At 44.0% G+C, this 24,241-nt stretch overlaps 3 protein-coding genes across 4 annotated transcripts; 2 read left to right on the top strand and 1 right to left on the bottom strand.

Annotated features, from left to right (window-relative positions):
• Positions 1-22: 22 nt before the first annotated feature.
• Positions 23-9,626, top strand: pdcd4b (programmed cell death 4b). 2 transcript variants are annotated; one of them, XM_083693939.1, is made up of 12 exons: positions 23-63; positions 702-811; positions 1,435-1,743; positions 3,855-3,949; positions 4,713-4,826; positions 5,335-5,556; positions 7,045-7,142; positions 7,403-7,517; positions 7,982-8,089; positions 8,277-8,387; positions 8,517-8,656; positions 8,939-9,626. In XM_083693939.1, the coding sequence occupies exons 2-12, from the start codon at positions 769-771 to the stop codon at positions 8,997-8,999; spliced, it is 1,416 nt and encodes a 471-aa protein (XP_083550065.1). In that variant the 5' UTR covers positions 23-63; positions 702-768; the 3' UTR covers positions 9,000-9,626. The 2 variants fall into 2 exon arrangements, with proteins under 2 accessions (XP_083550065.1, XP_083550066.1); XM_083693940.1 differs by lacking the exon at positions 23-63 and having other exon boundaries at positions 744-811.
• Positions 9,627-10,418: 792 nt separating this feature from the next.
• Positions 10,419-11,930, bottom strand: bbip1 (BBSome interacting protein 1). The gene is made up of 3 exons (XM_083693593.1): positions 11,868-11,930; positions 11,443-11,508; positions 10,419-11,063 (listed from the first exon to the last, which is right to left on the bottom strand). Exons 2-3 carry the CDS (start codon positions 11,486-11,488, stop codon positions 10,900-10,902), a joined length of 210 nt encoding a protein of 69 aa, XP_083549719.1. The 5' UTR covers positions 11,489-11,508; positions 11,868-11,930; the 3' UTR covers positions 10,419-10,899.
• A 609-nt stretch (positions 11,931-12,539) lies between these two features.
• Positions 12,540-22,909, top strand: shoc2 (SHOC2 leucine rich repeat scaffold protein). The gene is made up of 9 exons (XM_083694237.1): positions 12,540-12,603; positions 15,531-16,578; positions 16,742-16,879; positions 17,132-17,262; positions 17,770-17,958; positions 18,690-18,812; positions 19,297-19,434; positions 19,658-19,775; positions 20,689-22,909. The coding sequence occupies exons 2-9, from the start codon at positions 15,882-15,884 to the stop codon at positions 20,895-20,897; spliced, it is 1,743 nt and encodes a 580-aa protein (XP_083550363.1). The 5' UTR covers positions 12,540-12,603; positions 15,531-15,881; the 3' UTR covers positions 20,898-22,909.
• The last annotated feature ends 1,332 nt before the right edge of the window (positions 22,910-24,241 follow it).

Genomic DNA, 24,241 nt, shown 5'->3' with positions numbered 1-24,241 from the left:
TGCTGGGTAGACAACACCAAAACAACAGCATTTCACAGCACATCAACTTGTACGACAGACAAGGTCAGTGATTTTCATTTGGACCATTCAAACGCAAAGGTAGCAATGCAAGGCAATGTACACTGTTGTAGAACCGTTTTTTTTTGAAGTCGTGCATTTCTAAAATGGTGGATAAACGAGTATAATATTTACAAGATAGCTCGCAGCAGGCTTTGTTTTTGTTGTTGTCGTGCATTTTCCCGTCGCTGGGCGATGCGAGACGAAAACGAGCGAGCTTTTTAACTTTGTGAAAATGGTCAAACTGTCAATGAAATGCAAATTCTTAATCGCCTGTGCATCAACTGTACAATTAGTCGCATGTTTTAGTCACCCTAGCTAATTAATTTTACTGTAGAAATAGTTAATTCTACACAGCGATGCGCTTGTATATCGTTTTGCCTGCGTAGTGCGCAACAGAAGCTCGCTGTATTGATATAGCTTGCTTAAAACATTGATAAAAGTATACATGCGACACTAACCACAGCCAACATTTATTGACATTTGTGTTTTGCCTATAAATGTAGAGGGCTATTGTAGGTGCATGATTGTAATGCATGATTTTGGGACAGCCAGGGGGGAGGGGTGTGAGGTATTTTCCACGTTGGGGCATGTTGATTGTGTTGTGCATGGAAATTAATTGATTTTTTTTGTAATCATTTTAGGCATCGGAAGATTTTATCATTTGCAAGCATTTTTTTTTCTGCTGCAAATCACTTTACTTTTGAAAACATGGCAACTGACTGCGAGGCATGGCTGAACGCTAACCCCGTTGGTAAGTTATCTGGTTTTGGATCGGTCCTCTGTAGTTAAATGCCTCATCAGCTGTCCTTTCATCTGGGGCAGTAGGACGTGGGTGCGGAAGTAGCTCCATGCCTGATTACTGGTGAGAAATCTTGCAGCGACGACAGATTCTGTATTTACATATATTGACCTACATTCTGGCAATATTTGTGATAGTCCATTGACCGATCAATTTTTGTCAAAAGTGATGTTGAAGTGGTCCTTTGTGGCTCAGTTGGTAGAGAATGGCGCTAACAACGCTTAGGTTGGGGGTTCGATTCCCGCTGGGACCATATATGCTGAAATGTATGCACTCACTGCAATGTAAGTCGCTTTGGATAAAAGCGTCAGCTAAATGGCATATTATATTATATTAAAGTAATGTTCAAATGAAAAGATTCTTTCACAATATATTTGCAACTGATGTTACATTTCCGTGTAATAATAATAATAATAATAATAACAATAACACAATCAGTTCATTGTGAATCACCGTGCCTTATTATTTTGCTCATTAATCAACTCGTCCTGGTCAGTTTTTCAGTTTTGGATTAGGAAGTTTTCCTGCTCAGTAAGTCAATGCCAGTTTGTCTCTCACCCCGCCCCCCCCAACAGAGGCAGACGACCTCAGCGACTCCTTCCTGTCTGGCGAGGATGACAACGGGGTGGCCATCAAAAACATCAACAACGAGATCAACGGCAACTGGATCGTTGCTCCCACGTCGACCATTCACGAGGCCCGGCTTAAGGCCAAAGCCAAGAGGAGGCTGAGGAAGAACTCCTCCAGGGACTCGGGGAGGGGGGACTCCCTCAGCGACAACGGGGACCCTGCCCGGGGGTCCACCGCTCCCCCCACCAGCCCCAAGAGCAAACTGCTGGACAGAAAATCTCGTCTTGGGAAGGGCAGAGGCCTACCAAAGAAAGGTAATGGGGAGACATTGTTTTCATATAGGATGATGAATTGATGATAACATTGTTGTGATTATGTAATAAAGTGTTGACATTATAACATTGTTATGGTTATGTAGGCCTAATGTTTGTTGATAATTGTGTAATCAATTGTTGTTCGTGTACTGTTGCTTTCAAACTTGAAATTACATATGTATTTGGTAGTCATCACTCCTTTGTGGCGAGAATGTGACATATGGTGAGGTTAGGTAAGATCACAGGCACAATGTTGTTGCTGCATCCATTGATGAGGGAGGAGGTATTGTGTTTACAACGTTTTCATACCGCATGGAAATTCATGGCCTGTGGTTTTTATGGTCAGACTGTGGCCTAGTAGAGACCTACTGGTTGCCTTTCCAGCATGCAAACTAAATGGAAGGTGATCTTGAGCTGATCGCCACTTAAACACATTCTTATCTCCTTTTGGTATCGGCTTGGCTACTTCCCAGGAATAGCTTTATCTGCTGAGGTTAGAGGCTTACTTTGCAGGAGATTTTATTTTTATTTGACCTTATTCTTTGGTTTGGTTGTGAATTACAATCAATGGCCAATGATATGACAGACATTGGAAAGGTGAAACAAGCTAAGCTTCTATCAGAAGTCTTGCAAAGCAACCTCGTAGATGGAATAGCCAGGGCATGGTGGTTTGTTGAACGTAATGTAGAATATCACACCCTAGCCATGGCCTTGCAAGGCATCTTCCAAATGTAGCTTGTTTACACATAACAACAACAACAACCTACTTCTCTCAGTATCATATCAAACCAAAGATAAGCACCTTATGTTCCCACCCAACTGCCTCTCCTTAATCACCTTAGAAATACAGCTGACACCTCATTAATGTATAACAGGGGTGGACACGGTCCAGTGTCATAGGACTTTGGCCCAGCTGCCCCCTCTGCTCTCCCTGGGCCTCGTCTGATGATGTCTCTTGCATTTGCATTGCCAACAACAGTGCAGTTCATATGTTGTACAGTACAGTCAGTCCTCTTGATAGAGGCTGTGAAACTCAAGTCTCTTTGGCACAGAGTCAGTCTTGGTGGTGGTGGTTACGTAATCTAGAACTCCAATGCAAATGCCTTGGCCCTGCAGTTCGGGCCTCCTATTGTACGAAAAAGTTAACGCGTTGTCATTTTGGACCCGTAACAAAAATATTCTGAGGGGTGGATGTGGAGACTCCCCCCGTCTGGGCAGGGAAGGGTACACAGTGTTCTGCGCTGCACTGGAATCATTCGTTGGGGCCTTTGACGGAGTGGGCCTGACTAAATATAGATGAATGTACGTATAGGCTATGTAATACACTCGGGTGGGGACTTAAGCAGGGTTAAAACATTTAGACAAGCTGCTTTGGTGATGTCCTGCTTAAACAGTCTGCAATCTGTTTCTATCGAGGACACAACAGATGTTGCTTTGTGTAATGTAACACTGTGGTTGATTTTATGTCACCATAACCTTGAAGTTGCTACTGTACAAACAACTACACACAATATTGGACACTGCACTAGTTTTTCAGGTGACCTGGCTTGGAAAAATGTTGTTCCTTTAGTCACAGGCTACAACTGCAGCTAGGGCCCAGAGTTTTCCCTGCTCAGGACAAACCCCTGTCCCAGGTTATCGAATGATGGTTCCATACGTCTGCGCAGTTCCTGTTTGAGTTAATGCTACAGTTCAGCAGCTCGGTATCACTGTCGTCTCCATGGTGAGCGCCACAGTCTGTGGTATTCTGATACATGACATCATACCCTCTGCTGCTGTGTCTGTTGAAAAACCTTTAGAAGATTGTTTTCAGGATTGTGTTTCTAGGTATTGAAGACATCCTGTCGTGTGTATGTGTGTTGGCTCTGTACACTGTTAGAAGAACAGTACAGTCGGCCTCACAGGTTTTGTGCACTGTTGTTCTGCTTGCATTGTAAGACAGCTCGAGTGTCAGGTGACCAGATATGCAGGTTACTACATACGTTGAAAATGACAACAACAACAACAACAACACAACGCTCACCTTGTGTTGCACCAGGAGCCAACATGAATAGGCCCTGTTGATATTGGCAATGCTCTCCTTTTTTTCAACACACACTGTCTGTCCGTAGGTGGGGCGGGGGGAAAAGGTGTGTGGGGCCCACCTGGCGAAGTGTACGACTTGGAGGAGGTCGACGTGAAAGACCCCAACTATGATGAAGCTCAGGTAACTGCACTCGTTGTTTACAGTTTCTCTTTGTTTACCCTAAATCCCTCGTCTCTAGGATTAGATACACTGCAGTCTCTCTCTCTCTCTCGCGGGCCAGACAAGTCTAGCTGTAGGATTAGATATAGTGTAAGCCACAGGACAGTGAGGGGTCTCCAACTCCGGTCCTACAGGGCTGCTGGGTGTGCAGGCTTTTAGTCAAGACCAACACTAGCAAACCTGATTCAACGAATCGTAGTCCAGAACGAACGCTGTGATTAGTTAATAAGTTTAGGGTTAGGGTCAGGTGTGTTACTGGGACCAGTGATGGTAGAAATCGGAGTGTGTGTGTGTGTGTGTGTGTGTGTGTGTGTGTGTGTGTGTGTGTGTGTGTGTGTGTGTGTGTGTGTGTATATATCTGGGTGTATCCCATGTTCTGTCTCTCCTGTAGGTTTTCGAGAAGTCATGCCTGAGCAATGTTCACAGAACAGAACACAATGTTCCGGAATTCCATTTAGAGAGAGAAGGAAAAAACCTCCACTCAGGTTCGCCAGGCTCATTGTAATGCATGGAATGGCATGAGGAATGGTATCAAACTGCACATGAAATAGTATCAAACACGCGCGTTTGATAACATTCCTCATTCCCTTCCATTGCATCACGGCTGGATAACATAACCCTGCACACCCAGTAGCCTTTCAGGACCAGGAGTTGGAGTACTGTGGAATACAACCGATCATAGTCTCTGTCTAAAAATGCTTTCGTTGTTGTGTCGTTCTGACAGGAAAACTGTGTGTATGAGACTGTGGTCCCCCCGCTGGAAGAGGGAGACTTTGAGAAGACGGTAACTCCCATAGTGCAGGAGTACTTTGAGCACGGGGACTCCAATGAAGTAGCGGTAAGTGAGCTAGGCCACGGCTGCGGTCAGCGTGGATGACGGTGGCCACTGGAGTGGGCGGTTCTGTTCAGTGTTTTGGGGTGTTTTTTAGTTGAATAGTCAGTGGTAGCTGGGCCTGGTGGTAGTAGTGATGCATTGCTCGTTGCTGTTGACCAATCCTCTCCCTGTGGACCCGTCCCCTCACATTTCTTCTTACCAGCTCCTTTCTCTTTACTTGTTCACACCAATTGCCCTTCTTTTTTTGACCCTCAACCCTCTTACTCTCTCTCTCTCTCTCTCTCTCTCTCTCTCTCTCTCTCTCTCTCTCTCTCTCTCTCTCTCTCTCTAACCAGTGCCTTCCTCCCTTGCTCTCTCTAACCAACATTCTCTCCCTAACCCTAACCCTCTCTCACCAGTCCCTCTCTCTCTCGGTCTCTAACCAGCTCCTCTCCTCCTCTCTCTTCGGTCTCTCTCTCTCTCTAACTCCTCTCTGTCTCTCTCTCTCTCTCTCTCTCCCCCCCTGCTCCAGGAGCTGCTGGCGGGGCTGAACCTGGGCCACATGCGGAGCGGGGTTCCCATGCTGGCCGTGTCCCTGGCCCTGGAGGCCAAGGCCAGCCACAGGGAGCTGACGTCCAAGCTGCTGACGGACCTGTGCGGCCGCGTGTTGACCCGCGGAGACGTGGAGAGCTCCTTCGACAAGCTGCTCTGCGAGCTACCTGACCTGGTGCTGGACACGCCGGGGGCTCCTCAGGTACGGGGCAGGCAGGGCATCGGTGTGTGTGTGTGTCTCATATTATGTGTGCGTCAGTGTATCTGGGTGTATCCCATGTTCTGTCTCTCCTGTTTGTATGTTTTCGAGAAGTCATGCCTGACCAATGTTCACAGAACAGAACGCAATGTTCCGGAATTCCATTCATGGAGAGAAGGGGAAAAAAAAACCTACACTCACTTAGTCATATGATCTGACCGCCACTGTCTCACGGTGAACATACAACACATACTGTTTACACAGGATCGTATCATTTTAGTGTGAGTTGTGTGTGTTGGATGTTACTGCTAGCTGGTTATGGTGAGGCGGGCAGGGCTGTAAAGCTGTGCCCAGTGCGTGTGTTTGCGTGTGTGTGTGTGTGTGTGTGTGTGCGTGTGTGTGTGTGAAAGAGAGAGAGAGGGTGGTTCAGCTCTTTCCTTTCACGCTGTACAGACATGAGATCTCTCGCCATTGTCTCTCAGCCAGGCAAAATGCTAGCTCAGCGTAGGAGGCTAAAAGGGTTATTCATCCTCCCCCCCTCCTCTTTCTCACTTTCTCTCGCTCTCGCATTCTCCGTCCTACTCTCATTTCTCTCTCGCTTTCGCTTCCCCAAAAAGGACAGTCTCTCTCTGTTCATCCTTCCGCTGACTGGGTTGTCTGTCTTTCTCTTTCTCGCCCTATTTTCTCTCTGTCTGTCTATCACTCTCTCTCTGTCTCTGTCTCCCTCTCTCTCTCTGTCTAGCTCCATTGGTCTGATGAGTTGGAGCTCACTCTTGTCTGCACAGGCACAATGGCTGGCGACCACAGGCTTTGTACAAATTAGAACAGCAAGGCCAGCTTTTTCTCACACACACACACACACACACTCACACACTCTTTCTCTCTGTCTCTCTCTCTCTGAGTCATGGGTCCCTCTAATTATAAACAAACACACGTGCCATGAGGCCATTCTGTGTCACCCATCCAAACAACTATTGTTTTCTGTGTTAAAATACAAAGTTTATTATGTCCTCATTACATTGCTGTCGCCTTATTATGAAGTTACCATAGAGTTGTTATGTAATTGTTCATGAACATTAATTTGCTAGAAGGTTGCTGCTATCTCAAAGCCTTTATTTTATGGCACACTTCCAGGCCAATGCTGTTAGGTAACCTTCCCAACTCTAGCCTTTATTTTGATTCCCACATTGCAAGATGTACTTCCTGGTTGGCTAGTTTAGGGCTTCCTGGTTGGCTGGTTTTTACCCGAGAGACCTCCCATGATTGCAATGTCAAGGCCTGTGTGTCATTCAGTATGTGCCACTCCGGAAGGGGTCACTCCCTGGTTCCGAGGTTAGAATGACGATTGACCCACCCCCCCCCCCACCCCACCCCCTCAGCCTTGGCTGGCGGTTGTGTAACCCTGTTGTGATTGTGTGTGTGTGTGTGTGTGTGTGTGTGTGTGTGTGATTGTGTGTGTGTGTTTTGTTTTTCTTTCCTTTTGTCTTTCAGCTCGTCGGCCAATTCATCGCCCGGGCTGTCCGGGACCAGATCCTGTCCAAAAGCTACATGGACGGCTACAAAGGCAGGGTGGACTGTGAACACGCAAGGTACAACACCGCCGCTGCCGTTCTCTCGCCAGAGACTTTTTAACGCCCCTCTGGACATTGACTGATGTTGATGTGGTGCTGTCATGGAAATATGTGTAGCTATGTACAGATGGCGTGAATAAATATATGACAATCCCCACTGAACTCCCAAGTGTTCGTGCTCCTCCACAGAGAAAGTGGGTATGAAAGATGGAGAGAGGGATGGAGTGAATGAATAAACGACCGTTCCCACTAACCCCAGAGTGTTTGTGCATCCCCAGGGCGGCCCTGGATCGAGCGGCTGTGCTGCTGAAGATGATCATGGGCGGCCTGCGCATCGACACCCTGTGGGGAACGGGCGGGGGCCAGAGACCCGTCACTCAGCTCATCAAAGAGGTAGAAACAACTCTTATGTAGACCGAGTGGACAAGTAGAGGCCGGTGGAGGTAGAAATCGGGAGGACGGGCTCATTGTAACGAATGGAATGAGGAATGGTATCACAGCAGGTGTGTTTGATATCATTCCTCATTCCGTGCGTTGCAATGAGCCCGTCCTCTGATTTCTACCTCCACCAGCCTCCCCTGGAGCTACGATTCTGTTCTCACTTGTTACGTTTACAAAAGTAATATTATCTGTTCTCCAGCCAATGCTGTCTGTGGGCCTTGGGTATACTGTACAATCAGCATAAACAAAGATAGACAAGGCAATGTTTCTCTATAGTATACAGCCCCATGGGATTATCTATCACTGACTAGCAGGGATCTTTTTTATTGTTTTTCTAGTTGGAAGACGTGTACAACCAGTGTACATTGTTAAATAATTTTCCTTTTTATTTTTATTTTTTATACTAATTTTGTCAGATGAACTTGCTGCTGAAGGAGTTTCTTCTTTCTGGAGACACCAAGGAGGCAGAGAGGTGTCTGAAGGAACTGGAGGTGCCCCACTTCCACCATGAGTTTGTCTATGAGGTATCTGCTAATACTGGCTTCTAGTTTGCGTGTTTGTGTATTACTTAAATGCACAGTACTAGTAGTTAGTTCTGTCACTGCCTGATTTACCGAAGGGCAGAATTGTTTGATGATAACAAATTCTTAAGATATTCATCAGTATATTCAAGTATGTCAAATATTTAAATAGCTTTTCTTATATTATCAGGCAATAGTCATGGTCCTGGAATCCAAAGGAGAGAGAACCATCAAAATGGTTCTGCAGCTTCTGAAATTTCTGTGGGTGTCGTCCGTCATCACTGTGGACCAAATGAGAAGGGTAAGGTGCCACCTGGTGGTGAGACTCGTCACTGCGTCTTTTTCTTTTACCGTTGATTTACAGAGGGTCAAAACCCTTTCTTTCAGTCATTCCACTGTTTGTGACTTAAGAAAATGACTTTGTTTGCAGGGATTCGAAAGGGTTTACATGGACATAGCTGAAATCAACATTGATGTCCCTCGTGCGTACTTCATTTTGGAGCAGTTTGTAGACAAGAGTTTCAGTGCGGGAGTCATTGATGAAAAGCTGAGGGATCTATGCCCTAGTCGGTATGTATCTATTACTGTATTACTGACCACTTTTATATTCAGGACAAACCTATCTACCTATCTATCTACCTATCTACCTATCTATCTACCTATCTGTCTGTCTGTCTGTCTTTCTGTCTGTCTGTCTGTCTACCTATCTATCTCTCACTCTCTCGCTCTCTCATATATATATTCATAAATGACCATTTTATGTCTATGCACCAGTTATTGAATCTATCATACTTTCTGACTTCTTCAGGAACTGAATACTGATCCGACATTTTGATTCTCTCCCTCTTTCAGGGGCCGGAAGAGATTTGTGAGTGAGGGGGACGGCGGGCGTCTAAAACTCGAAAGCTACTGAGGAGACATTTTGTGCCAGATGTTCTGAGTACTGAAGCTACTTTTTACTATTCATATTGTCATAATGGTTGGGTACAAAACTTTCCTTTTAAACGGTGAAGAATGTACATTTGTGAAAAGGGGGTGGGGGCTCAAAATGAAAGGCACTTTTTTTTTTTTTATTGAAGAGTAGACGACACACCCCTTTTAAAGCAGGTGTTTGAAGACATAAGCTAAAACTCAGAAAGTGCCACACCTCTCGATGATGTAGTCATTCCATGTTGTTTTGTATTTGTTTAATTTCACTGCCACTCCTTTTCTGTTTTCTAGAAAGCAGTGTTTGTACAGGAATAACTGGTTTGTGTATAAAGCTTTATATGAAAAAGGGGGCACGTTGGTTCAAAGCAATACCTTCCCTTACTGGCTGCTGTTTCTATGCTTGAGTTTGTTTTTCTTCCCCTTTAAATCTCACAAAGATGTCATCATTACCGAAGGTAACTCAAAAATGAGTGTTCAGTCAGAGAAGACCAGTTGGGATAATTTCGCAAAATGGTGTCCAGAGTGTTTATTTTTATATTTGGGGAATACTGGTGTGTATGAAATGTACCAAGTCTCGCTCCGTTTGTCTAAAGCTCAATAAATTGTTATTAAAAAAAAATAAGCGTTCTGTGATTGTCAGAACTTGTGTGTGTGTGTGTGTGTGTGTGTGGATGAAGGATAACTTGTCACTTTACGGAAAACAATGAACATACAGTGCCTTCAGTAAGTATTTACCCCCTGGATTTTTTCCACATTTTGTTGTGTTACAACCTGACTTTAAAATAGATTTAATTCATGTTTTTTGTCACTGATCTACATAAAATACACCATAATGTCAGTGATATTTTTTTTTATTAATGTTTACTAATTAATTAAAAATGAAATGCTGAAATGTTTAGAGTCAATAAGTATTCACCTCCTTTGCTATCACACTCCTAAAATTAGCTTCAATGCAAAAATGTCTTCAACCAACCACTAAATAAGTCGAATTGAGTCCATCTGAGTGCAAGGATAATAGTTCATGTGATTTCTGAATGAATATCACTGTTTTTATAGGGTATCTGAATTATATAAGAACCAATTACACACTGTGTGGATATTCATTCTGAAATCACATGAACTGTAGACAGTTTTGCATTTGAGCTAATTTTAGTAGTGTCATAGCAAGAGGGGTGAATACTTATTGACTCGAAACATTTCAGCTTTACATTTTTAATTAATTAGAAAACATTTCTGAAAAATAATCTTCACTTTGACATTATAGGGTATTTTGTGTAGATCAGTCAATTTTAAAGTCAGGTTGTAACCAACATCTTGAAATGTCCAGGGGGGTGAATACTTACTGAAGGCACTGTATGGTGAGATTATCTAGGGTCATTTAAGAAAAAAAGGAAGAAACTAATTAGAAAATTATTTTTAATTGAAGAACATTAACAACAACTACATAAGACCAACTTTAACAGCAAAAAAATAAATGTTTCATTCAATTCGACTTTAAGGAATGATTTACAATATTTACACAGTTAACACTTTTCAGTCATTTGCTGTGAATTGGACCGAATACGGTATGACAAAACCTTAGCGTTTCAAACAAAAACATGTCTACATATTCAGACGTTACACACTTTCTACCACTAATGACAGTTGTTCTTGTTTCAGATTGACCATCACTTAAACTCTTTCTTTATTAGTGTGTCTGGTGAATGTATCGATGTAGTAATGAAGCTGCCCATAACGAATTCTAGCGATAGTGATGTTTCAATATTAGGTTGGAATGTTGGAACCTCTGCACTTCATCGGATCCCTCGACTGCAGCTGCTCAGGCTATCGTCCATTTTGTCTACTGAGATTGTTCCTGGAGTTGCAAATCTTCCATTGTGTGTCTACTCCTCCTGCGGCTGCTCCTTCAGTGCCAGTTCCTGCTGCTTGATGGCCTCTTGAGCCTCCAGTTGCATCTTCTCCAGCTTCTCCAGGGTCACTGACTTTAGGGGCAGCAGTTTGGGTTTGCACAGGACCATAGTGGGCACATCCTCGATTGAGAGCTGTCCTGTGACGTTGACAAAAACAACAAAAATAAGTTATTAAGTCAATAAAAAAAAAACTGTTTCCAGCAGCATAAAGGGGGAAATTATCGCAGATGTGATAAGAGAATATCCACACCGAACATGTAGATCCGCGTTATTATTGTGAAACAATGGTGCAACACTCTTGATCAACATGTACTCTGTAGTAAGCAGAAATGGGCCTATTCATGTTCAGTGTAGGAGTATGTAGGCGTTCGTGTTGGGGTCAGTGACAGTAGATCGGTATGAGGTATTTACTGTAGGAGTAAAAACCTGCAGGAACATAATCTAGGTTGACAGTGTTTTGAAATAGCCCTCCCATTTATGTTCAGTAACCTCCCAGAGCAGTACACTCTTGCTTACCTTGTTTGGGCAAAACTTCTCTGAACATCGATTTGACTTCAGGCATTGTGTCTTACGTCGGTCCAGCTGGAAACAAAGACAATAAATAGGCAGATTAGCTAGACGTTGGGACTTCAACACATCCAGCAGTGTAGGACTTTTGTTTGGTGCAGTTTCAAGTGCAAGGGGAATGTTTTAACAAACACAACAGCTGATGTTATCAAAGTATAGCCTAAAGATAGAGATTCACTGGCTACGTAGTTTAGCTAGCTACCCTAATGAGCTTACAGTAGCTTGCATCACGAGCAGCTATCAGTGCACATGCAACACACGACACAGTCAAAGGATCTTGCTTACTTTTCGATTATTAAAGCAAGTAACATTGCTAATATTCTAAACAAATTGCTTACACAAACAATAAAGATGTTATCTACATAGCCACATACCTCAAAGGGCAGGTTGCCACAACAAATCTACCCACTTCCGTGGTTGTCAGCTGGCGTTTTCTTCACCTAGTTTTAAATGGCTCGTGCTCACGTCGTGCTGTGCACTGCTGCCATCTAGTGGTATTAGTCGGAAGTTTATCTTGGGTTCATCATGAAATATTGAATACATGATAGAGAGATAAGTTGTGTTCTTTCTGGCAGAAAACGACAATGTAGCTATCTGTCTCTAATGGAGAAAATAAATAAAAAGAAGAAAGATAGTAAGATAATGTTTAATATCATCGCATCTATAACAAAGCAACTGATGCAGACAAGTACATCCCTATGTGACATACACGTGTAAATACATTCACACCCTAACTATTCTGTAGCTACCAGCTCCTTTGATAACACATTTATACACACCCTATTTAAACGGGATAAGATGTGGGTGGGGGGCTGCAATGGGGATTCTGATTCAGTGTGCACTGCTGCACTGTGGGTTCTCTCCAAAACGGACAAAGGCAAATAGTATTTTATGACAGTGCAATAAACGTTTTTTTTTTTTTTAATCTTTTCATCACTTTCACTCACTCCTTTCTAGGAGGAACACCCAAACACCTTTTCTGCTCAAGAAAGTCTCGTGATACATTGGTAATGCGTGCGTGTGACGCAATTGGTGTTAGGGGAGGGGACCTGAGCAACAGCAGTGTTGGAAAGAGGAGGAAGCTAGGATGGCGGAGTCACACCTCTGAAGGTAAAACAGCTATATTATTTCATACCTTTGAATATACCCCGATATCAAGCTCATATTCCATAACAGGGTTTATAAACGTCCCCTCTTGTCAGCTACTTGGCTTGGTGGGTGACGCAGTACTGTCCCCTCGTAGGGTGAGAACGCACTCTTTTGTTCAGCTTCGGAATGGCCGCTGTTTTGAGAATGTGTTTTCTTTTTTCTCATTCAGTATGGAAGCGAGAGAGAAGGGGCGCTGTGAAATTGTGTCAAAACGCGCAGAAACTGTCTCGGTGTCGTCATGTAAGCGGGAGAATGATTTAGCCAAGACGGTCGTCGTTGTTTGTGGCGATACAGTTGCGCACGACGAGCGAGGGGGTTGTCTGCTTGCTGCAGCTTGTTTCCCCCTGTGAAGCCCGCGATGGTCGGGTTGGCGTTCCACGTCTGACAGCTGCTTTGGTCGGGCCTGCGAGGAACCGCACAGCCAGTCGCGGGTGTGTGGGGTAGTTGGAGGTTATCCACTGTCTGAATTTATTTGTTTGAAGACCATGAAAAGTCAATGTAACCGTTTTATTTACACCCTACGTGTATTGCAAGCTACTGAGCTAGGATTTCCCGGATAACGTTTGTCATAGGCAGCTAGTTGTTGATTCTTGACTTGACTGAGTCAGTGATTGCTACAAAATTAGCTAGCTGGCTAGCTCACGTTAGCTTGCAATGTTGACGTTTATCGCCTTTTGATGTCCTGGCCTGGTGAAATGATGTAACGTCTTAAAGTTAGCAGGGCATCTGATGAAGGACATACTAAATTAAGAAATTCTATTTGTGGCAACCTTTCCATACACAATCATCAATCTCTTCTTACTGACTGTCTCAAGCCGAAGCAGATCTGCGTTTTCTGTCCGTCTGTCTTTAGGTTTGCGTCCCTTACGCAAATCTTGGAACGCGACATGACTTCCCCGAACTGTCGTCTGTCGCACCGTTTTATCGATAATCTCCCTTTCGGCGGATTTGTCAATTGGCTCGCTCGCATCCTGTGCGGCGTTTTGAGGAGTAGTGGATTCGAGCTGCCACCTCATCAATGCATTTCTTGGCATCACTATCAAATGAAAAATGACTGAATCTGTCCAGTTATTGACGACGACTTCACTTGTAATTTGTGTGTTACTTGGCTGATCCAAAAGACAATAGACACCCAGGGGGACTAAGGGCAGAATAGAACAGAATCAAAGTTCAATGTATTGGGTCATCCAGGGCAAAGGGACTTACTAAATCTACCACAAATGGGCCTAGTTATTGTTTGTACATCATATTCATATCCCATTGTTGTTATTTACATATTTACCAGCAGAGCATGGCTGCAGAGTAGGCCTAGATGTGAACGATTATGCAATCCTCCAAGGAGAGGTTCAAGATGAAGAAAACTGGCCAGTCTTGAGTGAACGCAACATTACATTGGAAGACTTGGCAGGAGTAGTATTGACTGCTTTGCTCAAGATGTCCACTGAGGCTACACATTTACCCAGTAGAGTAGAGGCTCAACAATTGTCAAATAATTTAAGGAAAGCAATGACGGGAAGAAGGTTATGCGACATGAGTCTAGGGTGTTATTGACAGCAGGCTATGGGTCTGTGAGACAGGGTTGGGTTGGTTCCAGAATAATGTTTCATCATCTGTTACACACTGCCACTCTACAAACGCTTGGCTCCATCTTCATAGTTACGAGGGTATATATGTAAGTTGCGCTGTTTGACCTCCGACCCTCTGTGCTTTTTCTACAGCATTCGCCCACAAGTTATTTTTCTGGAGTTTGAGCTTCTTCGGTCACCTGCATATTAAGCTGCGCGGTTGTTTCCAAACCTCTGGGCAAAAGATGGATTGAGAGAGAAAACACAGCACTGTTTAGGCTACTTATTAGCCTACTTTATACACTGCCGTGTGAGATTTGACACTTATGCATAGCACAGTAGATGATGACCAAAACATGATCCATCATCCGACATTTTTGCTGTTAAAACGTTCAGTATTATCTCTACTTAAGCTGTGTTTTTAGATATATATATATTTTTTCCTTTTCTTTTTCAACATCTCCTTTTCTCTCACTTGATTGTACAGTGAGTTGACAGTTAATGCAGTGGCGGAGAGTGCTACTACTAGGTGCTTAGCTGTACAGTAGTAGGGCAGTCACAGCCTGTTGCTTTGTCATTTAGGGGATCGACCCCTTTTATACCTGAAAGGTCTTATGACCTGTGGGGAGCCTGGGCTTTGAAGACTGCTCCCAAAGATTACTCTCAGCAGTGCTAACCTTTTCCCCTAGCTCTGATCTGCAGCCAAACCTGTGGGCCCGTTCAGGAGAGTGCAATGTTACAGAACATTCAGATATTAAATGGATCGTGAAGAACATGCAGCCCGTCAGCGTCCGGCATGTAGGATAGGTTCCGATGTCAGCTCTACACATAACATTTCAATGCTGAGGACGTTTAACCTCATTGAATAGGTCTAGACCCTGGTGGTCCTCCCAGGGCCTGCTAGTGCTGAAGGGGCTGCACAGACTGAAATACTAAAGCCACAACCCAAAGCCACTGAGACACAACAGAGACAGCAACAAAGACACATTGGGTTATTTATGAGGTATAATTTGGTTGTTTTTATTTATTTAAGAACTGTTGTGGTCTTTCTTGCCGTTGTTTAGACAATGAATATACAGGCATAGAATGAACTCACAGCTTTTAGCTTTTGTTTTCTATGTTGCCTCATGTATAACATTTAACAGGTGTGCTCAATATCACTAGCACAGCAAATAGGCCAAGCCTATGTCATTGTTTTTGATAGCAGCTCAGTGAACCTATCAATGCTTTTTTTCTGTCCACAGCTAATTCACGATGGTATTGAATATAAACAATGTTTAATGTTTCAACTTATTTATCTATTTGTTTTTTTTTGTTCAACAGCAAAGCCCAAAGGATGAGAACCTCTGTGACCTTTCTAGTTTGAACTCGCTTCAACCCGGTCCGAGGGATTGTGTGCCGTTCAAACAAGTATGTGGCCCATGGCTGCTGCACCAGTCAAGCTACTTCAAAGGATTTTCTCTCCCATGGCGTTTTAAACGAAAGAAGGAAAACAAAAGTAAACAAACCCTCTGGATCTACAGGGCTTTTCTGGGATACTTGTAAATGTATACACAGGTATGTTTCAAGGTAGGTGTATGTAAAGGCCTCTTGCCTGCCAGCGTCCTTTTTTTCTGAAAAGAAACCAACGAGAGAGACTCCCATGAGCGACTCTGCAGGGGGGCCGACGTCGTCATGAGTAGTACTTTAGGCAAAGACAAAGACTCGAAAGAGAAGGACCTCAAAGGTCAGGCGGGAAAAGAAAGGGAAAAAGAGGCCAAGGCTCTCGCCGGCTTCGGCAAGGATGGCAAGGAGCCCAAGACCAAAGGGAAAGACGCCAAAGAAGGAAAGAAAGACACCAGCAGCGCGCCGCCCGCCGTGGCCTTCTCCGTCGACAACACGATAAAGCGGCCTAACCCGGCGCCGGGCACACGCAAGAAGTCCAGCAACGCCGAGGTGATCAAAGAGCTCAACAAGTGCCGTGAGGAGAACTCCATGCGCCTGGACCTGTCCAAGCGCTCCATCCACATGCTGCCCACCTCCATCAAGGAGCTGACGCAGCTGGCCGAACTCTACCTCTACAGCAACAAGCTGCAGAGCCTCCCGGCGGAGGTGGGCTGCCTCTCGGGCCTGGTCACCCTGGCCCTGAGCGAGAACTCGCTGACCAGCCTGCCCGACTCGCTGGACAGCCTGAAGAAGCTGCGGATGCTGGACCTGCGGCACAACAAGCTGAGGGAGATCCCGGCGGTGGTGTACCGGGTGACGTCGCTGGCCACGCTCTACCTGCGCTTCAACCGCATCACGGCGGTGGAGAAGGACATCCGGAACCTGTCCAAGCTCACCATGCTCAGCATCCGCGAGAACAAGATCAAACAGCTGCCTGCCGAGATTGGTGAGTGAGGGTGACGTGTTGATGAGTGATCAGTGTTTTAGTGACGACTACAGGTTAGTTTGAGTTAGTTTTAAAACATAGCCGATGTTTTGTCTTTAGTAAGTTCTGATAGACAATCAAGCATCGTAACTGACTCTGGTTGTTGTTGTTTGTATGTTTGCAGGGGAGCTCTGTAACCTGATCACTCTGGACGTAGCCCACAACCAGTTGGAACACCTACCGAAGGAGATTGGGAACTGCACACAGATCACCAACCTTGATTTACAGCACAACGAGCTCTTGGACCTTCCAGAGACTATAGGTGAGTCTGATGTCCTCGTAACGTTCTCTCACTATTGTAAAACTGTATAGATTGGCTGCCTGAACAAACCGGAATTGACACTGCTGCACATGTAGAACAGTAAACTTGATTACTACTAGTTGGATGATCCCGTATGAAATGATAGCACTACACTACAGGATGCTGTCTGATTCCAAACCGAAAGGATGTTTGACGTGCAGGTTAATTGTAACATGAGTGTCATTTACACTGTGTAATCTTTTGTCTTTGCAGGCAATTTGTCAAGTATAAATCGCTTGGGTCTGCGGTACAATAGGTTATCAGCCATCCCCAGATCGTTAGCCAAGTGCAGGGAGCTGGAGGAACTAAACCTAGAAAACAACAACATTTCAGTGTTACCAGAGGTGAGTAGAGCATTTATTGATGGATATTACATTCAGATTCACATAATTCAAATGCATAATGATGTCTTTTTTTTAAAATTATTATTATTTTTTAAATGTTTTAATGAAAAATCTCTGTGGGCCAGGTTTTCCAGATGCAGGTTAAACCTTGTCTTGGACTAAATAAGAAAGGAAATCAGACCAGTGTGTACTAGTAGTAAATTCAGGGCTTATTACCAGCATCCTACTCTTGTTGCATCATTAAAGGGATGTGTATACTGCATAATGTATTGCCAAAGAGGGGTCCTCAAAGTATAAACCTATATGGGTCAGTGTATAGTGTATATTTATCTTCTGTTGGTCCATCGCTACTACGTACTTCAACATCTGATGTCCTCCCTTCCTTGCTTTTGGGAATATATATACCGTACTTGACAATGTAGTGGCAACAATGTCCTTAAAAATGTAAAGACTGAATGTTCTGTGCTATCACTGCCTAATCTGACGTCCTCTTTGTGTGCATGGCAGGGGCTCCTGTCGAGTCTGGTGAACCTGACGAGTCTAACACTGGCAAGGAACTGTTTCCAGTCGTACCCCGTCGGCGGGCCCTCCCAGTTCTCCACCATCTACAGCCTCAACATGGAGCACAACCGCATCAACAAGATCCCCTTCGGCATCTTCTCCAGGGCCAAAGTGCTGAGCAAGCTCAACATGAAGGTAAGGAGAGGTGGTGGTGTTGGCAGTGTCTGTTCTATGGTTATAGGCAGGGATCAAGCCGTCCACCCAGGTCTGGTCAGCCACCTAAAGCAGCGTGGCCTCAATTGGTTTGAGGTTAAAGGCCAAATTTAAAGGTAGACTCTGGGACATGTGATGCTGCCAGAGACTTTAAAAAAAAAAACCAGAGATGCAGCAGACTAGAGAATAGAGCAGTGTTGGCGACAGTGCGAAAATCCTAAATGACAAATCCAAACCAAAGACATTTCAGAGAAGGGAGGAAAAGATGACACTGTGGAGTTGAATGCGATTGGCACATGCGCTCTCTCCCATGTTACGTCCAGAGAGCAGTGAAACGAGTGGACGCTCACTGCTGCCGCTCACGTTCCTCTTTGATAAAAGTTGCTCTGTTTTCACGGGCTTGACGTCATATCCCAGAGTCTACCTTTAAATGTTTCATGTCTAAGGCCTTGGGTGGTATTACATTTTTTTGGGGGGGGGGTTGGAAGGGAGGGAGAGAACTGCTGCATGTTGGGTTATTTAATGCCCCTCTATCAACTGGATTCGTTGTTGAGTTTCTAATGGCAGAGGGAAATGATAACTGACTCAAGATCAGTTGCGAGGGGTAGAAGCTAGAACTCTACAATTCCAACAATGCTCACCTGATGCACTCACTGTGAATCATTGTCAATTGTTCTGTCAATCATGTTGTTGTTGTTGTTGTTGTTTATCAGGACAACCAGTTAACATCCCTCCCACTCGACTTTGGCACATGGACCAGTATGGTGGAGCTGAACCTCGCCACCAATCAGCTGACAAAGATCCCGGAGGACGTCTGCGGCCTCGTTTCTATTGAGGTAGGGCCTCGATATATTATGTCGCCATCTTTTATCGCTCTTCCGTGATTGGATGATAACGGCCAAGAGTTTTTCCTTGTTAGGTGACGAAGTCAGGGGAAAAACTCCTGGCCGTACTCATCCAATCTTGGGAGAGTGATAAGGATGCCAGTGATGAGAGTTTTCCTGACTTCATGACCTAACAAGGAAAAACTTAGTGCCCTAGTCCGAGGCAGGTCTGATATACATTTTCAGTGTCTTGATGTTCTGTACATTTACATTTACATTTATGGCATTTAGCTGACGCCTTTATCCAAAGCAACTTGCAACAAATACATTTGTCTAAGTAAGTGAATCTATTCATCAGTCATCATAAGAAAAAGTAATCTATGCCAGGAACAGGGGCTATTGGCAGTCACAATGCTAGAAGAAGGAATAATTTTTATTTTTTTTATTTATTAATTTAGTACAGTATTATAATAATGATGTGTTCTTTTGCACACAGGTCTTGGTATTGTCCAACAATCTTCTGAAGAAGTTGCCACATGGTATTGGGAACTTGAGGAAACTACGGGAGCTTGACTTGGAGGAAAACAAATTAGAATGCCTCCCAAATGAAATCGCCTACCTGAAAGACTTACAGGTTTGTCATCAATATTTCCCTCCAATGACGAAGCATTGGTTATGTAGGAAACAACGTATTTTCCTTTTCTGTCAATACCATGATACAAACGATTAACCACCGAAAAGACCTCTACCACATTATGAACCATTATGTAATTCAAGTGTTCTATCAATATAATGGCACTTCAGTGGTTCTACGATGAGTGTTAACATTTGTTGATATCCTTTTCCTCTCTCACCAGAAACTTGTGTTGACCAATAATCAGTTGACCACGTTGCCCAGAGGGATCGGTCACCTGACCAACCTGACTCACCTGGGTCTGGGCGAGAACCTTCTGCAGCACCTGCCTGAGGAGATCGGTAAGTCCCCCCCCACCCCGAGTGCCCCTACTCCGTACTTACTCATTCCTTACCTCATCCCTACTCCATGCCAGATAACGACAACCTCGCTTAATACATTTGCCTTTAAGCAATATTTTTTTGACTCCTGCCACTTAGAGCCACTTAGAACTTTAGAGATGTGATGTACCTGTCCCAGTGCCTAAAGTCAGAACATAACTCCCCCTCTCTACCCCCTCCCCTACCCCCCCCCCCCCACCCCCTCTCTCCCTTCCTCCCCTCTCTCCCTCCCTCTCCTCCCCCCTCCCCTCCCCCCTCTCTACCTCCCTCCCCTTCCTCCTCTCTCTCCCCCCTCCCCCCTCTCTCCCTCCCTTCTTCCCCCCTCTACCCCCCTGCCCTACCCCCTCTCTACCTCCCTCCCCTCCCCCCTCTCTACCTCCCTCCCCTTCCCTCTCTACCTCCCCCCCCCCTCACCCCCCCTCCCCTCCCCCCTCTCTACCTCCCTCCCCTCCCCCCTCTCTACCTCCCTCCCCTCCCCCCTCTCTACCTCCCTCCCCTCCCCCCTCTCTACCTCCCTCCCCTTCCCCCTCTCCCCCCTCTCTACCTCCCCTCCCCTCCCCCCTCTCTACCTCCCCTCCCCTCCCCCCTCTCTACCTCCCTCCCCTTCCTCCTCTCTCTCCCCCCTCCCCCCTCTCTCCCTCCCTTCTTCCCCCCTCTACCCCCCTTCTTCCCCCCTCTCTCCCTCCCTTCTTCCCCCCTCCCCTACCCCCTCTCTCCCCCCCTCCCCTCCCCCCTCTCTACCTCCCTCCCCTTCCCCCTCTCCCCCCTCTCTACCTCCCCACCCTTCCCCCCTCCCCACCCTTCCCCCTCTCTACCCCCCTCCCCTCCCCTCCCCCCCCCTCCCTCCCCCGCCCCTTCCTCCCCCCCTTCCCAGGTACACTGGAGAACCTGGAGGAGCTGTATCTCAACGACAACCCCAACCTGCACAGCCTACCATTCGAGCTGGCCCTGTGCAGCAAGCTGTCCATCATGAGCATCGAAAACTGTCCCCTCAGCCACCTGCCGCCCCAGATCGTCGCCGGAGGCCCCTCGTTCATCATCCAGTTCCTCAAAATGCAGGGCCCATACCGTGCCATGGTCTGAACGCAGGGCCACGCCATCGCCCCATCACCTCCTCCATACGTGTGTCATACACTGTAAAAAAACAAAACAACAAAAAACTAAGAAAATGTAAAAACAAAAAAGAAAGGAAAAAAAAAAAAAAGAGAGAAGCAAAAATGTCCGGTTCAAGCATTATCTATCTGAGAAAACAAGGCGAATCTATCGAGACTGTGTTACATGTTTCTGTAGAGGAATCATAGCCATTTAGAACCCCACCACCCCCCATATCCCCAATCATGTAAGAAGATGAAAATATCTCAACCTTCTTTGCCAAAACTGATTATGTATAGTGAGTAACTGTAAGCTAAGTGGCAAGTCTTTTAACATATAAATCATACTCCCAATGCCAACATATTTACAGTAATTACAAGCTTTAGGAGAGCAAGGATACAATTGTATGCAAAAACTCCAAAAAAATATTGGAAACTTCAATTTTACTGCTGCTGCCATAATCCATGTTCATTTTGTCATCTGTTATTTTTCTTTTAGATATTTTTTTTCTATTCCCACTTCTTTTTTTCTTTTTTTTTTACCACTCTTTGACTAAGAATTAATTTGTGTTATTGTGAGGATAACTTGTTTGACCGCAGAGAACAAAGGTCTAATGTCGGTGTTTTTAATTTTACATTGTGAAAAACTGTGCCTATATCCAGGATGGTCCACTGGTTTGTTTATAAACACAATAGTCCATGATTATACAAAGGTATAATTTATGTAAAGATTTCTTTTTATAATTGTCATGATGTTTTTACATTTCTTTTATATTTGTTCTCTGTTGCAGTTGAATGAATCTTCAAAAGTAAGCGATAAAGATATCAATTAATGGCTTTTGGAAGTTTCTAAACACGTAGAAGCAGTTGTCATAAAACGGTAAGCTAATAATATATACAAGAAATGCAAATTCTTAAACGCTTTAAAAAAAGAAGAAAAAAAAGTACTAAGCAAGTTGGACTTGAACTTTTTTCCAAAATGGGTGGCAGCATAACGTTGCCCTCATGTTTAAGATATGAAACTGTAAAGAAGACATGAAAGGTGACGGGATAAGTGATCTGTAATCATGTATAAATACTGATCGTTGCCTTGAGTGCAATTTTAGTTATTGTAATGTTTACTTTTTGTTGCTATATCTTCAGTGTTGGGCTGCATAGCTGTCATACTATTGTTTAAACGATCGACCAACATATCAGGAACATTGAAGGAAGGTGTCACTAATAGGTGATTTATATTGTCAGACCTGCGGTTCAGGTATGCCAAAAACATGAATCAATCCCCCCTTTCCCTCTGAAAGGTCATTTTACATCCACTTTTCTTTTAACTGCTTTACAAAATTAGTTTTGTTTAGTATTTTTCTCCTTTTTAGTCCTCTATTACTGTCTCCCCCCCCCTAACATGCTTCACAAGATCTGACAGTTCAAAAGTATTTGCTTCTTTGTCCCACACTGTCCCACACTGTCCCAGCATTGCTGCTGTTCTTATGCACTTTTTAACAACATTGGCATCCTCTCTTTTAAAATGACAATATCCTCTCATCGGTTACGTTCAATGGGAGCATTTTGTTTCATAGTGAAGTATTTTATCTGTTATTTGAACAGTTTATCATGTAAATTTAATAGTGTCAAATTAATATTAAGAATGAGTATAGTAAGTTCAAAAATTAAACTAGTAACTATCTGTGGCGGGCCAATTCATATGTTGCTGGCTTTCATCCTATCAATCTTAATGGAGCATGTTCACTTGAACTGTATCTCCGATTAAGGGTCTACGAATATGTTCAGATATATTACAATACCCATATCTTGCTCTTATTCACCACAAACAAAATATTTAATGTTGAATTATTGCAATTCAGATCCACAATATGTTCTTTTTGAATCATTTCATGTTTAGTGTTTTTTTGTTTTCTTTCCATTTTTCTAAATGATGAAATGTGTATTCAGTTAGTATTATATCAAGTGACTGTACATTAAAATCCCAACTAAGGTAATCAAACCAAACGCTTTTTATTTTTATTTTGGAAAACGTGTTGCGTCCAAGCTTTGTACTCAATCATGATTTTTTTTTAAACGTGTGGTCTACGTTTTTGGCAGCAGCTTACGATGGGTTTTTGGGGGTGTGAACTGGTCACTACCAGGATCTGAGTGAGTGAACACACCCTGCGTTGGGGGACAAATGTATTGCTGCTTCTAATCTACCAGCAGAACCTTTTGCTGCTTCGTGAACTGAAACATTTGAAACATATGCTGTAAAAGATGGGGAAAGTAAGAGATCTGAACACCGACACAGACTCAGTTGCCCGGCTGGGACAAATCCTTTGACCTTTTGAAATTGGTCTCAGGCCTGGTGGTTTTCAAACAGATCAAATCGTTTGGACCTACAACAAGGAAAACAAAGGTGCATATTTGAGCCTAACATAGTAGTTGTTACAGTTACAGACTTTTTAAAAGACGACAATGTAAAAAGGGCTTTCTCTGTTCTCGCTCAAACAATACCCCGGAGGCATTGCATTCCTGGTTTTATATAAAAGCTTCGGAAGAAAAAAACATGTAAATTTTTGGATTTGTGTATTTTACGTTAGCTGTAAACAAATGGAATTATGTGAAAATGCCTTCAACGAGTACTTAAAGTGAGATGTGCATTAGGTATGCAGCAAGAACGCTGTGTCCCCTATAATCCTGAGTTGTTTGTTTTTACTTTTTCATATTATGTGCCATTTTGCAAGTGGGTTGTGACCACGTCTGCTGACGTGGAGATGAAACATAAAGACACCTGAGTCACAGACGATCAGAAAGCATTTATCAAAAACCAGGAATGTAGTTTTAAAACATGCTTTTTGAATAATGATCATGACTTGTCCATTCAAAGTCTGTTTGGGGGTGGTCATTTTGACCTCTTATCTCACGAGGAGGAGGAGGATGATGTATTGTACTGGTGCATCCAAGTGATTGGAGACAAAGACGTGTTTCGACTGACATTTGTTGGTCGCTAGCCTGGAGTTGTGACTAAGACCAGTTGCTGAGTGACTGTAAATTGAAATGGTTGTTGGACATCTATCTTTGACAACACATTGTTGCTTACCGTCTGTTGTAGATATCATGTGGGAACAATGTACGTAGCTGGTGACCAACAAATGTCGCAGTCTAAAAAGTCTCTTAAGTGGTGTTTATTTTTCTATTGTCTGTGATTTTATGTCATAGAATGTGTCTAAAGAATCAAGGTCATTTCGTTCCTTTCTTTTTTCCTTTCTTCAATTGTAGAAATGTCGTTTTCCTTGCCTGGCTATGTTTTATAGGAAACAAGCATGTTGAAAAATTAATTGACATGGTTTT

Source organism: Argentina silus (assembly GCF_951799395.1).
Source record: "Argentina silus genome assembly, chromosome: 22".
NCBI lineage: Eukaryota > Metazoa > Chordata > Actinopteri > Argentiniformes > Argentinidae > Argentina > Argentina silus.
Note: the sequence above shows the minus strand (reverse complement) of the source record. Positions and strands in the feature narration are given on the sequence as shown.